The 15897-nt window shown below is 36.0% G+C and overlaps 2 protein-coding genes across 2 annotated transcripts in view; one reads left to right on the plus strand and one right to left on the minus strand.

Moving 5' to 3' along the window:
- The window catches only part of LOC107714583 (ubiquitin fusion degradation protein 1 homolog), a 6113-nt gene extending 4522 nt beyond the window's left edge, over positions 1-1591 (minus strand). The window contains exons 1-6 of the mRNA XM_016520456.1: positions 1464-1591; positions 778-910; positions 616-648; positions 413-534; positions 197-327; positions 9-81 (exon numbers count right to left, since the gene is read on the minus strand). Of these exons, the coding sequence (XP_016375942.1) occupies positions 9-81; positions 197-327; positions 413-534; positions 616-648; positions 778-910; positions 1464-1466 (495 nt within the window). The 5' untranslated portion in view covers positions 1467-1591. The remainder of the gene's footprint in view (positions 1-8; positions 82-196; positions 328-412; positions 535-615; positions 649-777; positions 911-1463) is intronic.
- Positions 1592-2266: 675 nt separating this feature from the next.
- cdc45 (CDC45 cell division cycle 45 homolog (S. cerevisiae)) lies at positions 2267-12742 on the plus strand. Its single transcript, XM_016520453.1, has 18 exons — positions 2267-2449; positions 2755-2814; positions 3548-3640; positions 3800-3937; positions 4014-4172; positions 4265-4323; positions 4424-4472; positions 5450-5511; positions 5763-5813; positions 5925-6044; positions 6441-6572; positions 7667-7765; positions 7853-8014; positions 8152-8290; positions 8988-9071; positions 9222-9340; positions 9421-9497; positions 12316-12742. The coding sequence occupies exons 1-18, from the start codon at positions 2399-2401 to the stop codon at positions 12378-12380; spliced, it is 1719 nt and encodes a 572-aa protein (XP_016375939.1). The 5' UTR covers positions 2267-2398; the 3' UTR covers positions 12381-12742.
- The last annotated feature ends 3155 nt before the right edge of the window (positions 12743-15897 follow it).

The raw sequence follows: 15897 nt of genomic DNA on the forward strand, positions 1-15897 counted from the left end.
ATAATCACCTTTTCATTATAATTGATAGCGATTACGTCTCCTGTGGTCAAACAGGCGAAATTCCTCAAAGCATTTTCTAATCTGAAAACATATTAATATTAAAATTTCAATAAATCAGCACATTCAGATCTAGATATTAGCGGTTATATTGTTCAAAATATTTTGCGTAAAAGGTGTATGTCATTTATATATTTACACAGCTTTGGGATTTGTGATATCCAGGAAGTCTGGACTCTGCGGCTGGAATTTGGAGTATGTGGCCACCATGAGATTCACACTCTCCACCTGGACCAAACCACCCTCCTCCAACAACAAGTTCTGCATCATCTGAGGACAAAATGAATCCAATAATGTGTCAAAAGCAAAGTGCCTGCAAGATCCAGTAAGAGCCTATCTGCTGTATGTGTTATACCCAGTGAGGGAGGTAACAGATGCCTTCATCTGCCACAAACTCCAGAACACCACAGTGTGTCATTCTGTCTGAATTCTTGTTGGTGAGTTTGAACAGCATGGGGTATGTGATGTTAAGTCTGCCTGAAAAACAAACCACATATAATCACCTAGACATGATAGGAAATACAGTTTTTCATATTTAATTAAATGCATGTAACATACTTAGCTGGTCCAAAGCAGACGGGGGCATAATTACTGAAAGTACAACATGGTATCTGCATTAGTTCAGTGAAATGCAACCCAAATCTACAAAATAAATTCTCTTTCATGTAGCTTTGCTTGCAGTGTTGAAACATCTTTACAGTATTCTAGACCATGACATACTCTTTCCTCCTTTTTCCACATCTGAACGGTCGTTGGGCCCTGCCAGCATGGATACAGAATAACAGCGGTACTGGGTGGAGAAACGGTTCTGGAAAACCCGGCCCACATGGGGCTCAAACATGTTGAAGGAGAACTGATGGAGGAAGAGGACAGAAACAGTCAAAACACAAACTTTTAACAACACATTATCTATCTGTGTGTGTGTGTGTGTGACCCTGGACCACAAAACCAGTCTGGGTATATTTGTAGCAATAGCCAAAAATACATGGTAAGGGTCAAAAAAAACACAAACTTTGAAGAACACATTGTTTGTGTTTGTGAGTGTGTGTATATATATATATATATATATATACACACACTCTCTCATTTATGTTTATAAGTAGACTAAGAGTTTAAGATCAATTAATAACAAATGCAATAATGCTGCAACTTTTATCGCTGCACTTCTATGTTACTCTCTCCTTATGCTGAAATGTTTATGTATAAAAAAAACTCCTGTTCATGAATAAATGTAAATGTAATTTCAATAATAAACAAACAACCAATCTCGTGATTTCTGCTACAGTGACAGTGCAGCTTTCTATTGCTTTTAGCTTAGCATTAGCTAGCAAGTTCTAATAGTAATCACGATAAAAGGCGTCATGCTAAAAAGCAAATTTAAAGGTAGCTTAAAATCGATTACACACCATATTAGCGCTTTATCTGCCTGACAGCAGAATATCAGCAATGATGAGAGAATACTGATAGCAACTCTCCTTTCAGTGGGAAGTGCGTTGCGAGTAGAAGGACGTGAACAAAACAACAACGCGTCATCCCAAACTGTAGCCAATCACATCTCTCTTTTAAGCGTCGGTACACGCCCTATATATGAAAATTGTTAAATCAATATAAAAGTAAAATAATTATAATAACTTTAAAATAAATGTGTAAAATATATCTTTTTTTAAAAATCGAGATTTATTTTTTCTATTACCGTATTTTGTACCATATTTTATTTTGCTAGGCTGTGTATCGGTATCTGATTGGGCAGAAGAGCCGCTTGCTGTCGCACGCCATTGGCTAACGTGTCCACCTGTCACTCTAAAGTCGTTATTCGATTGGTTACTTCTGCAAAAGCGGTGTTGCCCCATAGCTTCTTTGTCGGCTTCATCCTATCAACGTTAACAAATGGCGGGGAGGAGTGTGGATGGTATGGAATATAGTGAGCAATCCCGTATTTTCTAATAATATTACCAAGGGGCAACAGTATATCTATTAAAGATATACTGCAAAGTGGGGTGATTAGACAAAGCAGGAAAAATATTTGTAATTTCTTAAGTAGAACGGGTTTGATGAGGAAAATATGATTGTGGAAAACAAGCTGGAGGAAATAAAATGGAATAACATTGCAGGAGAATAATCCAGAAGGTGGCGGTAATGCAACGCTCTTGGATGCAAGCCGCCGTTAAACCTCAAAGAAGAAGAAGAAGTACTTCTGCAAAGGCGGAACTAAATGCAAGAGTCAAATTTGGCGCCACAGACGAAACACGGAACAACAAGGACTTCGTTTTAAAACGCGAACATACGCAGACGTTATAGTTTTTTTTATATATATTTAAACTTTCTAAGCTTATATTTTAAAATGTTTGTGACCGATATTCGAAAGGAATTTTATGATGTTGTCGTTAATCAGGTGCGTGTTGGTTTTTGCTTGTGTTCGTTCAAAAGGCACAAATACTGTTAATATTTACAAAATAACTACTTGTTTTTAAAAGTGCTATTAATACTATAATTATATGCTAATTTTTTTTTAATGTTATATGTTATTAAGTACCTATTTGTAATATGTTACTGCTGGTGTGTTACAAGTTACTGCATTGCTGGTTGAAGTTTATAGTCCAAACTCTTTACTTAACGTTACAGTTAAATACATATTCATAAACTACTTTGACTTTCTCAAAAGTGTGTATTTTCTGTTTCTTGTTTTTATATCATTAGAGAGTGGCCCTGTTCGTGTCTCCTGATATTGATGCTTTGTGTGCCTGTAAAGTTCTGCAGGTTAGTCATGCCATAAATTCATGTGCTACAGTAACATTAACAATGAATGTAGAAAAACATCCTAAGGGAACATTATGATGTAATGGTGCAAAGAAGATAATATGATTATTTGGTGTAGATATTCAGTTGTTTGTGTAGTACATCACACATGGTTGGTTAGTCTGTTTAGAGCGAGAGACTCCATACTAAAATTTGAAAGGCTTCTATATATTTTCATATATAAAGACCGAATTAATACTGTGAAAAATATTAATAATATTATAAATATTTGTGAAATATTTAGTGTCTATCATGTTACTTAATTGCGTTTTTTTTCTACTCCTAGTACTGTACTGTTAGATGTATTTAATTTTTTTAATAAGATTTGTATTTTTTTATAAATCTATTTGAATTATTTATTCGGTTTGATAAATATTTATTTATTTTAATCATTTAAAGCTGTTTTTGTTTATTTGGTTATTTGTTTAAATCAAATTAGTTTATTTTAATCAAATTTAATTTATTTTAAACATGTGTTTATTTAGTTTAACCTTATAAAAAAAAAAAAAAGTAAACTGGTTTTCTCTGATTTTTTTCCCCACGGACCCCCAGCACTTTTTGGGATTTGAAAACCCCTGCTGTTTTGAAATTAACTATTTCAAACAATATTTAAAAAAAAAAAAAAAGTGACGACTTTTTACTCAAGTGTTCAGCAATTTTAGTCGTAGTGTTTGTCTATGTCTATTCCATCCAGGCTTTATTTCACTGTGATCAAGTCCAGTATACGCTGGTTCCTGTGGCAGGATGGCAGGATTTGGGGACTGCCTTTATGGAGCATAAAGAGCAGGTACCACTTAATGCTTTGCCGTAAATGCTGTCCAAATTGCCGTTTTTAAAACCCAGCTTATATATCAACAATATAGACTGTTATTTGGTTAGTAGTGCTCTGCTTTTGAGCCTAATCTAGAAGTAATTGTTGTTTGTATCTGTGTGTTTCTTCTTCTAGTACCAGTATTTTGTTTTGATAAACTGTGGAGCAAATGTGGACCTGCTGGAGACCCTTCAGCCTGAGGAAGACTCTGTTTTCTTCATCTGTGATACCCACCGACCTGTTGACGTGGTTAATGTCTATAATGACACACAGGTACAAATGTTCAGCACTTGAGCTCTGATGTGTCTTGTTGCAAGTATGCATGATTTCTTTACTTGATCTGCAATAGATTAAGCTCCTGATAAAGCAAGATGACGACCTTGGTGTTCCGTCCTACGATGACATCTTCCGTGATGATGAGGAGGACGAAGAAGGAGATGGCGATGATTCTGGAAATGAAAGTGATGGAAGCGCAGAGCCTTCTGGGAAACGAAGGCGTTATGATGAGGCACGTTTTCACATTCATATTCAGTCACGCATGTTATGAGTATGTGGATTCTTTATATTCAGATCCTCTGATGAATGTGTTAACTGCTTCAGGATGTGTTGGAAAGGAGAATAGAACGACAACGGGCCAGACGGGAATGGGAAGCTCGAAGGTCATTAATTATGAACATAACGATCACTGCGAATTACACTTGCCAGTGCTGACACATTTTTGTGTATTAACTACATTCTGAAGTATGGTTGTGTTTGCAGGAGAGAGATTCTGTTTGACTACGAGCAGTATGAGTTTCATGGAACATCAGTGAGTAACTGTGATCGTGCTTTCATATGGTCTGACGTTCATGCATTAATGTATCTGTGACAGATTATTTTGAAGATGCTTTGACTGGTTTCAAGGACTGGGCAATATAGCTAAAACATTATCAATATATGAATATTTTTAGGCTTTTGACTATATAAAATATCATCACATACTTGTGTATTTTGCTCTGAAATATGCACTAATATAACAATGCATAGTGATTAACAGTCTTATTTACATGCATATGTTTTTAAAACTTTAAGCAAATAATGCTATTTGGGACTTATGCATATTTCTGGATTATTGCATCAGTGTTTGGAAACGGTTAAAAATGTGAAAACTTAAAGTCTTAAATTCAGTTTGATCAAATTTAAGGTCATAAAAAATGACACACAAAAATCTTAATTATCATTTTAAGAGGTCTTAAATTTGGGGATGGAGAAACCGGAATCATGATATGGCCTAATCGCGATATCTAACTTTAAAAGTGTATGATTTAATTCATTGTGAGCGTTCTACAGGCTCTTGGTTTCAGGGCAGTTCACAATCAATGAATACCACGCATTTATGCCAAGCAATTTCTTATGATCAACAGTTGATGAGTTATGACAGTGTTTGCTTTTGATGTTTGTTTACACTATAATATGTTGTAAGTAGCTATAATAGTGCATAGTTTATCTTTTTAAATGGGAATCTGGTAGTAAAGCATGTTTTGAGTACTTTAACCTTCCATATATCTTGTTTTGTAGTTGGACGTGTGCCCCAGACTGTTTAATTAAGTGAAATAAATTAATTTTGTGCACGTCTTAAAAAGCCTTAAATTTCATTGTATAAACTATGCAGATGCCATATTTTAAAACTGACATGCTCTAAAATATATTTATTGTATAATTTTGTATTGCCAAAAGAATATATATAAATATTTGAGTTATATAAAAAAAATAGACAAATTTGCAGTCTATTTATTCTATTTTCAGGCAGCACTGGTGATGTTTGAGCTGGCCTGGGTCATGTCTAAAGACACCAAAGACATGCTGTGGTAAGCTTCTTATTTTATATTACCTCTAAGTCACAGTAGAAAAAAAAATGAAACCATTTGGTGTAGGATTCGCTTTGAAACTATTTTCACCAAAAAATTACAGTTAACGCAATTAAACGCAAAATTACCTAGAAAGATTGAAATAGTATTTTCTTTTAAAATGTACTCCAATAATCTGTTTACAACTTTGGAAAACTATTTCTACAGTGTTTATTTGTTCTCTGAACTGAAACTCACTCTTTGATTGGCAGGTGGAGTGTCATTGGAGTGACAGATCAGTGGGTTCATGATAAAATCCCACAGTAAGAATCTTACTCTCGTTTCGCCAAGATTAACCTCTTCGAAACATCTCTGATTTTCTCAGGACTTCTGAAGCAGATGTTTTAAGTAACCTATGCATCTTTTTCATACAGCATGAAATATGTCACAGACATCGCCACCCTTCAGCGCCACGTTTCCCGACACAACCATAGAAATGAGGATGAGGAGAACTCGCTGTCCATCGACTGCATGAGGATCACGTTTGAATACGAGTATCCTTCTCCATATGATGTTTGATTTGTCATGAATGAGTGTTCAAACAGAATGCTAGTGTACTGTTTACTACATACTGCTTGAAAACAGTCTTGTATCGTCTTGTACTTTTGCATTTTATTTTGTGTAAAAATGTCTCAACCTTTATATAATGGTGTGCTCTGTGCTCTCACAAATGAGTGTTTCATGCATAGACATAAGGTGAACAATATACAGTGGTGTGAAAAAGTTTTTGCCCCCTTCCTGTTTTTTTAATTGTTTGCATATTTGTCCACACCACTGTACATAATGCATGCTGCTATATTTCAAAAATTGTAAGTGGTATGTTATTGTGAACATGCATGATGAAGAGCTGTGTGTAATGAGTGTGTTTGACCCTTGACCCCGCGTGTCAGTTTGAGGTTAGTGTTGTATCAGCACTGGTCTCTGTATGAGAGCATCTGTAACTCCTGCTACACCTCCTGCAGCTTTAAACTCTGGTCCATCAACGGACAGAAGAAACTCCAAGAGTTCCTGGCAGACATGGGGTAAGTGGACTGATCTTATTCTTCCTGCTCTTAATGCTCACAGAAATACTTTGGTTTAATGGTGTAAACAATTTCAGTGTTTCTGCTAAAGCAAGAAGCCATGCATTACGGTAATTTTATCACATTTATGGCATATTTTTTCCTTTGGTTAATCATGGTAAAATCTTGCCTGGTCTCCAATAACTTACTGTTTTTATGAAATAGCAGCAGTAGTAATATGATAGTTTAATTTAAAAAGTATTAGTAGTTAATATATTGAGCAAGTTCATTAACTTTGAGGTTTGTATTAAGGGAATAGTTCATCCAAAAATTAAAATTTGCTCAAAATGTACTCACCGTCAGGTCGTCCAAGATGTAGATGAGTTTGTTTCTTCATCAGAACAGATTTGGAGAAATGTAGCATTACATCACTTGCTCACCAATGGATCCTCTGCAGTGAATGGGTGCCGTCAGAATGAGAGTCCAAACAGCTGATAAAAACATCACAATAATCCACAAGTAATCCACACCACTCCAGTCCATCAGTTAACATCTTGAAGCAAAAAGCTGTATATTTGTAAGAAACAAATCCATCTTTCTGGCAAAAATAAAAGTCCTCCTAGCCATAATATTGGTTTCTCCTAGTTAAAAAGGCGTCTTGTCTGAATCAGGAGAGAAATATGCACAGATCAAGCACCGTTTACAAGCAAAAACAGTCTAAAACAAGTTCTAAACAAATATATGTGTGGATTTTGATGATGTGAGAGACAACAGGAGATGGACTTTTTCACTGGAGGAAGCGTTATTATGGATTATTAGGGACTCGTATTTTAGCCAGAAGAAGTGGTTTAATGTTAAAACGCCTTGATGGATTTGTTTCTTACAAACACTCACAAGACGTTAACTGATGGTCTGGAGTGGTGTGGATTACTTGTGGATTATTGGGATCTTTTTATCAGCTGTTTGGACTCTCATTCTGATGGCACCCATTCACTGCAGAGAATCCATTGGGGAATAAGTGATGCTACATTTCTCCAAATCTGGCTATTTTACAATTTGGTGCATCAAATCAGATTTTAGCGTTGGAAATATTGTTTTAATTATTTTTCCCTCAGTCTCCCACTCAAGCAGGTGCGGCAGAAGTTTAACTCCATGGATATGACGATTAAAGAGAACCTGCGTGAAGTCATCGAGGAATCAGCCAATAAATTCAGGTGAGAGAGAGTCAAAAGAAAGATTGCACATGCAGTAGTCAGTATCTGTCATGTGTTTAAACTTTTACTTTGCTTTTTCCACCTCAGTATGAAAGACATCCGTGTGCAGACGTTTGCTGTTCACTTTGGCTTTAAGAACCGGTTCCTGGCCAGTGATGTAGTTCACGCTGCGGCTGCCCTGCTGGAGAACGTAGAGAAGGATGAAACGCCGACGGACAACTTCATCAAAGCTCTGGACTGTCTGTCCCGGTATAAAGCAGGGTTATTATAGTTAACTAAAACCATTAAAAAAAATCATTTTCATAGATATTGTAAAGTGTCAGTATGGTTTCTTAATGTCAGTTTTTACTCAATAACTGTCTCTTTTCTCATCTGTGTCTCTGCAGGAGTAATCTGGAGCGGCTGCATTTAGGCATTGATCTGGCCAAGAAGAAACTGAAGGCCATTCAGCAGACAGTGGCGAGCTGCATCTGCACTAACCTCATACTCTCACAGGGGCCTTTCCTCTATTGTCATTTACTGGAGGTATGGATCAAATCGAATAGCTTCAAGTTTACATTTCTGGAGTGGAGCAAATTAATGATTTATTTAATGAGTGATCCTCTGCTTCCTTCTTCTTTCACGTAATTTCCATCTTAAAAGTCTTCGTTTTCCACCAGGAGGCACTTTTTTCATCTTCATGAATGAAAAGTGAATCTTTAAAGTGAATTTACTGCACAACTGTAGAGTAAAAAATAATAAAGGCTTTAAAATATTATAAGTGTTTAGAAAATGTGCATCGACCTGCCCTCAGAGGGTTAAGGGGTGTACGTCTTTGTCACCATTTTCTCCCATGATGAGTCTGCATCCATGTTCTCTGCAAGCACTGTGAGTTTGGGTCACTTGTAAATGCAAATGCAAATGAAAACAATATGTTTTACTGTTGTTCTGTAAGATAAGATTCTTTTTTTCTTACTCTTCAATACTCTGTTATTATAATACATAAGTATTATTACTGTAGTCATATTTATTGATTTTTTTTATATAATATAGCAAAAACTGTATTATGATTCATATTTTATAGATTAGAAATTATTATTATTTAATCTTTCACTCTGCCCAGTTCTCGTGTTTCACAAAACAAAATAAAATTTTTGTAATGATATGAGGGTGAATAAATAATGATGTTGTCAGTAATTCCTTTTATTGTGTTGAAACCAATTTATTTTTTTTCTATTTGTAGGGAACACCAGATGTGAAGCTGTTTTCTAAACCTCTGGCTCTGACACTTCTCTGCAAATATCTGCTCAAAGCATTCGTCTGCTCCGTAAGTACATGTGGGCAAAACAATACTGAATGAAAGAAGTCATTTGTTGTGATGTGACTGTGGAGTTTGTCAGCTGTCACATTAAGCTGCTAAGCCACAAAAATCTTAAAGCGAAGCACATGGAAGTTCTCATGTGTATGTTTTTGTTAGACGAGGAACAAACGCTGTAAGATTCTTCCATTGATAATGGCGGCTCCTCTGGATGTGGAGAAGGGAACTGTGATCGTCCTGGGAATTCCTCCAGAATCAGAAACGTCCGACAAGAAAAAGTGAGTTTGTTTTAGACAGAGATGTTACGTTCACCAGTTTGATAATGCTAAAACTCCAATACTTTTTCATTTCCTTCAAGTTTCTTTGGCCGGGCTTTTGAAAAGGCAGCTGAGAGCACCAGCTCCAGAACTCTACACGATCATTTCGACACTTCAGGTAAGTCACTGCAGCACAGCATCATGGGCTGTGATCACACACAGCACACGTCAACCACTAGAGGGCAGAGCAAATCAGAGTGTCTGTAATGTCTTGTCTGGTCTGACCACTGCTGTGCGTGTCAAGAGTTTGGATATCAATTTGCAAGGAGTAGTAAATATTTCTGAAGAGATTAAGAAAATGAGTAGAAAACAAATATTGTGATATTGAAAAACTTTTATAGTTTTTATTAATATTTGTAAATAGTTTTTATATTTTGTTTTCATTTTAATTATAGTTATAGTAATTTACTTGTTTTGCCTTTTTTTATTAGTTTAATTGTTTTTTTTATTAGTTTTAATTTACATTTTTATTATATTTATTATATTTTTATTATTATTTTTAGTAAATCAAGTCAAACTAAATACAAAATTAGAAATGTTGCCTTGACAACTGGGGCTGCATTTACATTTCTATGCTTAATGCACACATTCAATCTTTTGACCATATCCAAACACACGACTCCGATATCTGTGTTTACATTAACTTCCACTCAAACTATAATGATTCCTTTAGTGGCTTTCAGCGACACATTTGACCCTCAGGTTTTGAATAGCCATATATAAAAGTATTAGTGCTGTCAAAATTAGCACGTTAAGCCATGCAATTTTTCAGTTTAACGCCTTAAAAATATTTAACGCAGGGGCGGGGCTAGGGTTGGCCACCCCACTCACAACTGCTGCTTCGGTGTCTTTTTTTATTTTATTTTTTTTCTTTCTTGACAAGAATTGCTTTTATTTACGACCACATCAAACAGAAGACTTTTCAGATACGCACTCCAACTTCACCTCAGCGTCAGGCACTAGTCAAACGAGTGCGGAAAAGCTACAGGTGACGAGGAGCTTCAGTAGAACAGCAGTGAACTGCGGTCAGATGAGATGTTTTCAGGCCATTTGTCAGTAAAAAACAATTTTCCTGTCCTGTCAGCCGTTATACTGTGCTCGTAACACGTGCTCTTCAATTGCACGCACAAATGCAGTGGTGCGCTGCATCATGAATGAAACTACGAGCATGCAATGTCGTATTTATGTCGTCAGTTAAGAAATTAAGTTCCCAAAAAGGTGGTTGGTTTTCAAAACTGTCCTGGAGCAGCCCAGCACATCGCAATTACAATTTCAAGGGAATAATCGACAATTATGAATTGTCATAATCGTGCAGCCCTAATGCAGGTGATTAATTTTTCCAGTTTAATGGTGTTAAAATACACAATTAATGCAGGGGCAGAGCTAGGGTTGGTCACCCCACTCACAACTGCTGCTTCTGCCTCTTTTTTTTTTTCTTGACAAGAATTGCTTTTATTTACGACCACATCAAACAGAAGACTTTTCAGATACGCACTCCAACTTCACCTCAGCGTCAGGCACTAGTCAAACGAGTGCGGAAAAGCTACAGGTGACGAGGAGCTTCAGTAGAACAGCAGTGAACTGTGGTCAGATGAGATGTTTTCAGGCCATTTGTCAGTAAAAACCAATTTTCCTGTCCTGTCAGCCGTTATACTGTGCTCGTAACACGTGCTCTTCAATTGCACGCACAAATGCAGTGGTGCGCTGCATCATGAATGAAACTACGAGCATGCAATGTCGTATTTATGTCGTCAGTTAAGAAATGAAGTTCCCAAAAAGGTGGTTGGTTTTCAAAACTGTCCTGGAGCAGCCCAGCACTGTCATCTAACACACCCGATTCAACTCGTCAGCTCATTATAGAGACTTTAAGACCTGAAGTGACTTACTGGCAGACTCACTGAAGTGAGCCAGAAAAGGTAAAGAGTTGTGAGCAAATTTGATGCGTGTCAGATCCGCGTCATGTTCAGCAGCAGCAGCTCTTAAAGCAGCCAAAATAACCTAATAACAGCTGCTGTGATGTCTGTTCATCAAAGAACAAAAGAAAAAAACTAATCAGTCACTTTTGTAGCTTTGAGGATTCATCTATTTAATTTAGAATTTAGTGTTTGATAACTTTATTCAACTTCTGTATATTTCCTACTTGCTGAAGGGCACAGGTAGCTAAATATGACATTTATTATAATGGGTTTATGTGAAGATTGTTTTAAGTTCACTTAAATTAGAAGTTGTTCTTTTTTTAAAGTCTAATAAATGTTAAAATTGATAGCTCTCAATTATACTGTAATGTTGAATGACTGTAGTCAATGGTTAAATATTAGGGGAAAAAACTATTTCCTCTATCAGATATCAGTATCAGTGATACTCGCCTTCAGTCATAAAAAAAGATGCTATTAAACAAATATTAAAAATATACTGTTTTGTTGTTTCTACATAAATTCGAAGATTGAATGTGATATTATTGCAATATAAAGGTATATTTAAAAACTTAAATGTTAGGTGTGATTAATCACGATTCATTTCAGAAAAAAAAGTGTGATTGATTAGTTTTTTTTAATCAATTGACAGCACTAAAAACTATTTATAAAATTCACATTGGATAGTTGTGCCAAACTTAATTTCAAAGCCAAATCTTGAATAAATTCTGCTTATGTTACATGGAAAAATGTGTTGAGGATGACTGTTTTGTGACAGAACAGTTTGCATTAATTGTGCAATATTAACACTTAAGTTATTTGACATGCACATGAGCTGCCGTTACATTCACTCGTTCTGTCAGCGTCTTGGTCAATTTTCCCATCATTTCTGTCAGTTTGGTGCCAGATGCTTTCAGCTCTGCCAGGCCCCAAAACACACACACGTTCACACATGCACTCGTGTGCATTTATTAACATGCCACGACAGGTTATGTGAAGATCTCTCTCTCTCACTCTCTGCAGTTATTGAGCTAAAGATGGAGGACAGAGGGAAGTTTCTGGATGCCCTCATCACCCTGTTGTCATAAAGGCCCACTGCATGCTAGGAATGACTATCAAACTGCCCACAGAAACTCTGGACATGTATATGTGTGTGTTTTGCAAAGAGACTCACATCCACTCAACACTGTTGCTCCACAAGTGGAATTTCACAGCCCTTGAGTAAACATGAGGTTTACCGTGGTCACAGCCAGTTTGGTGCCAAATACCTTCACCTTAACGTTTATACCATCTGCAGCCCTTCGTGAAGACTTCAGCTTAACCTCAGAGATCAGCTGGTGTTTTGGTCATGTGCTGCCAGACATTGTTTGACTGTACAGGCCTGATTTAACTGTTTTGTGTGTGTCATTTAGTACAGTGGTTCCCAACCCTGGTCCTGGAGGCACCCCAACACTGCTCATTTTGCATGTCTCCTTTCTCTGACGCACCAGTTTCAGGTCTTGGAGTCTCTACTAATCAGCTGATGACCTGAATCAGGTGTGTTTGATTAAGGAGACATAAAAAACGTGCAGTGTTGGGGTGCCTCCAGGACCAGGGTTGGGAACCACTGATTTAGGAAGTATTTGTGTGTGTTTTATATATGGATTTAAATAAATGATTTCTATCATCTTTTGAATATGTTGTATTCCGTTTGACTTGCAATTCAATGATGGTTTCTTATTAGTTTTTTTTTTTTTTTTTCCCGTAAATTGTAACCACAGTAAGATGATCAGTTAAAAGGAGAGAGTATTTTTTTATTCAAGCCTTTTTTTTTTTTTTTTAGCTCAACATAGAAAGTTTGCCACATTTTACTTCCATAATGTGACCGGACACAAAAAAGAGATTTAATTTTTATCCATAATTCATTGAAGAAACATGCCTTCAAAATATGTTTTAAAAATTAAAAGGCCCAGTGGTGTATACTGAAACAAAAAATTATGAGTTTATTAAATTGATGAAAGATTAAGACAAATGTGTTTTTCTTGGTTAACATGTACTTACGATAATTAAAAAAATATATATATTATGGAATGTGATATGAATAGACAACTCCTATTTTAGCCAGAAGCAACTATTTTAAGTTTAAAAAGCCTTGTTGGATTTGTTTCTTACAAACACAGCTTTCCACTTCACAAGATGTTAACTGATGGACTGGAGTGGTGTGGATTACTTGTGGATTATTGTGATGTTTTTATCAGCTGTTTGGACTCTCATTCTGACGGCACCCATTCACTGCAGAGCATCCATTGGTGAGCAAGTGATGTAATGCTACATTTCTCCAAATCTGTTCCCATGAAGAAACAAACTCATCTACATCATGGTGAGAACATTTTAAGCAGATTTTCATTTTTGGTGAACTATTTATTTAATGACTTTGACGAAAGTTAATACGGTTTGTGCGACAAACAGGCCGCAATTTAAGCCCGATTTGGATCTGCGAACTATTGCGGAAAGAAAATCAAAACTTTGATTCACTTTGATCAATTAATATTGATTAAAACTTTTTAAAGCTACTTTTAACACTTTTTGAGCTTAAGCGTATAAATGAGACACTTCCGGTGTCCGTGCTGCTGTTATCCACACATTCCGCTAAAAATCTACTAATAGTTATGAAGTCAGGTTTGGACGGACATGAAGGTGAGTAAATGATGACTGCTTGATTTTTGGCTGAACTATCGTTTGAAGTTTTCGTTCCTGACGCTAAGGACAGCGCTAGCCTCCATCAGTGAGCTGTGGTAAACCCTCTAATGAATGGGTGGATGTGTTTATGTGTCATGGGTTATTATCAAAGCATGAATCACTGTTTATCTTCTTTTGCCCCATTTTCTTTTTTTCTCGCTCACTTTCTCACATCATGTCCTGTTGTAGTACTAAATTTACACGATTTCTACTGTACATCTGCAAAATTTAATAACTCCAGTTATGAGCAGTAGGCTAATCATAGTGATGCTGGCCTCAAAGTTGCTTTTTTTTCCACTAAACTGCTCTGTTGGAATGTAATGCACTGGTTAGATGCACAGAGCTAGTGTCCTATAGAAATACATCTTTTTTTTTTCTTTTTTTTTTTTTAAGATGACAGTTGCGAGAATTGATTTATGCTGGACATTTCTGTTATTATTAACAAAAGTGTCTCTCTTTGGTTTTGTGGCATGTAGCTGTGCAGTTGTTTTATTCTCTCTCTCTCTGTGTGTTCTTGAAAGGTTTGATCCCGTGAGGATTAGCTGCTCTGGATAACCATGAACAATAGAAGTCGTATGTGTGTGTGCGTGTTTGTGTTTGTGTGTTTGTGTGTGTTGTGTGATGTGTGTACCTGTTTTTCTATTCTGGTGGGGACTTAAACCTGACTACACACAGACTCATGGGGACTTGTGTCACGGTGGGGACCTAAATTGAGGTCCCCAGGGGTAAACAAGCTAATAAATCACACAGAATGAAGTTTTTTGAAAATCTAAAAATGCAGAAAGTTTCCTGTAAGGGGTAGGTTTAGGTGTAGGGTTGGTGTAGGGCAATAGAAAATACGGTCTGTACAGTAGAAAAACCATTACTCCTATTGAGAGTCCCCACAAGGATAGCTGACCAGACTGTGTGTGTGTGAGTGATTCTCCATCACTTTTGGGTGGGCTTCATCTGTTCAGACTTTTATTGCTCAGAGGTTGCTCTTTCATATGTTACTATTCAAAAGCTTTTTGTTTTTATAAAGGAAATTAATAATTTTATTCAGCAAGGATGCATTAAACAAATCAAAAGAGACCGTAAAGACATTTATAATGTTACAAAAGTTTTCTATTTCAAATAAATGCTCTTAATTTGAACTTTGTTCATTAAAGGAAAAAATGTATCGCAGTTTCCACAAAAATATGACAATAGAAGAACTGTTTTTTAACATTGATAATAATCAGAAATGTTTCTCGAGCAGCAAATCAGCATATTAGAATGATTTCTGAAGGATCATGTGACACTGAAGACTGGAGTAATGATGCTGAAAATTCAGCTTTGATCACAGCAATAAATTACATTTTACAATATATTCACATAGAAAACAGTTATTTGAAATTGTAATAATATTTCACAATATTACTGTTTTTTTCTCTATTTTTGATCAAATAAATGCACCCTTGGTTTTTAAATAAAAATCTTACAGACCAGTAGTGTAGTTTATGGACTTCAAAATTGTTTTATTAAGCATCAGTTTTGTCTCAGATGTTTCAGACAGACACAAATAAGTGAATAGTCATCATACACTAAGTATATAGAGCTATAAAATGAATGTGGAGCGCAGTTCAGTTCATTTGATGAGACATGTTTGAGTTCATATTGAGATCTCTGACTTTGGATTGCAGACGTTGTGATCTTGGCACTCTGTGGCATCTATAAAATCCATGGGACTTTTACATTGCATAAAAAGTCCTTTATAGTGGAAAAGTGTTCTTTAGATTGTTAAAATGTAAAGTTATATTTTTGAGAGTGTAAGAAGCAGGAGGAATCAGCAAAATCTTCCATTTGCTCTCATTTTAATTTTACAGCTGTCTTCGAGAAACAATTGAGATATTAAAGAGATCTCTGGTG

The sequence above is a fragment of the Sinocyclocheilus rhinocerous genome, unplaced genomic scaffold (genome assembly GCF_001515625.1).
Source record: "Sinocyclocheilus rhinocerous isolate Xijiao unplaced genomic scaffold, SAMN03320098_v1.1 scaffold990, whole genome shotgun sequence".
Taxonomy (NCBI): domain Eukaryota; kingdom Metazoa; phylum Chordata; class Actinopteri; order Cypriniformes; family Cyprinidae; genus Sinocyclocheilus; species Sinocyclocheilus rhinocerous.

Excerpts from the sequence above, each read along its gene's own strand:
- cdc45 (XM_016520453.1), top strand. The coding sequence starts at position 2,399 with ATGTTTGTGACCGATATTCGAAAGGAATTTTATGATGTTGTCGTTAAT. Across the intron at positions 3,641-3,799 it reads TTATGGAGCATAAAGAGCAG|TACCAGTATTTTGTTTTGAT; the intron begins GTACCACTTAAT and ends TTCTTCTTCTAG. Across the intron at positions 8,015-8,151 it reads GCTCTGGACTGTCTGTCCCG|GAGTAATCTGGAGCGGCTGC; the intron begins GTATAAAGCAGG and ends GTGTCTCTGCAG.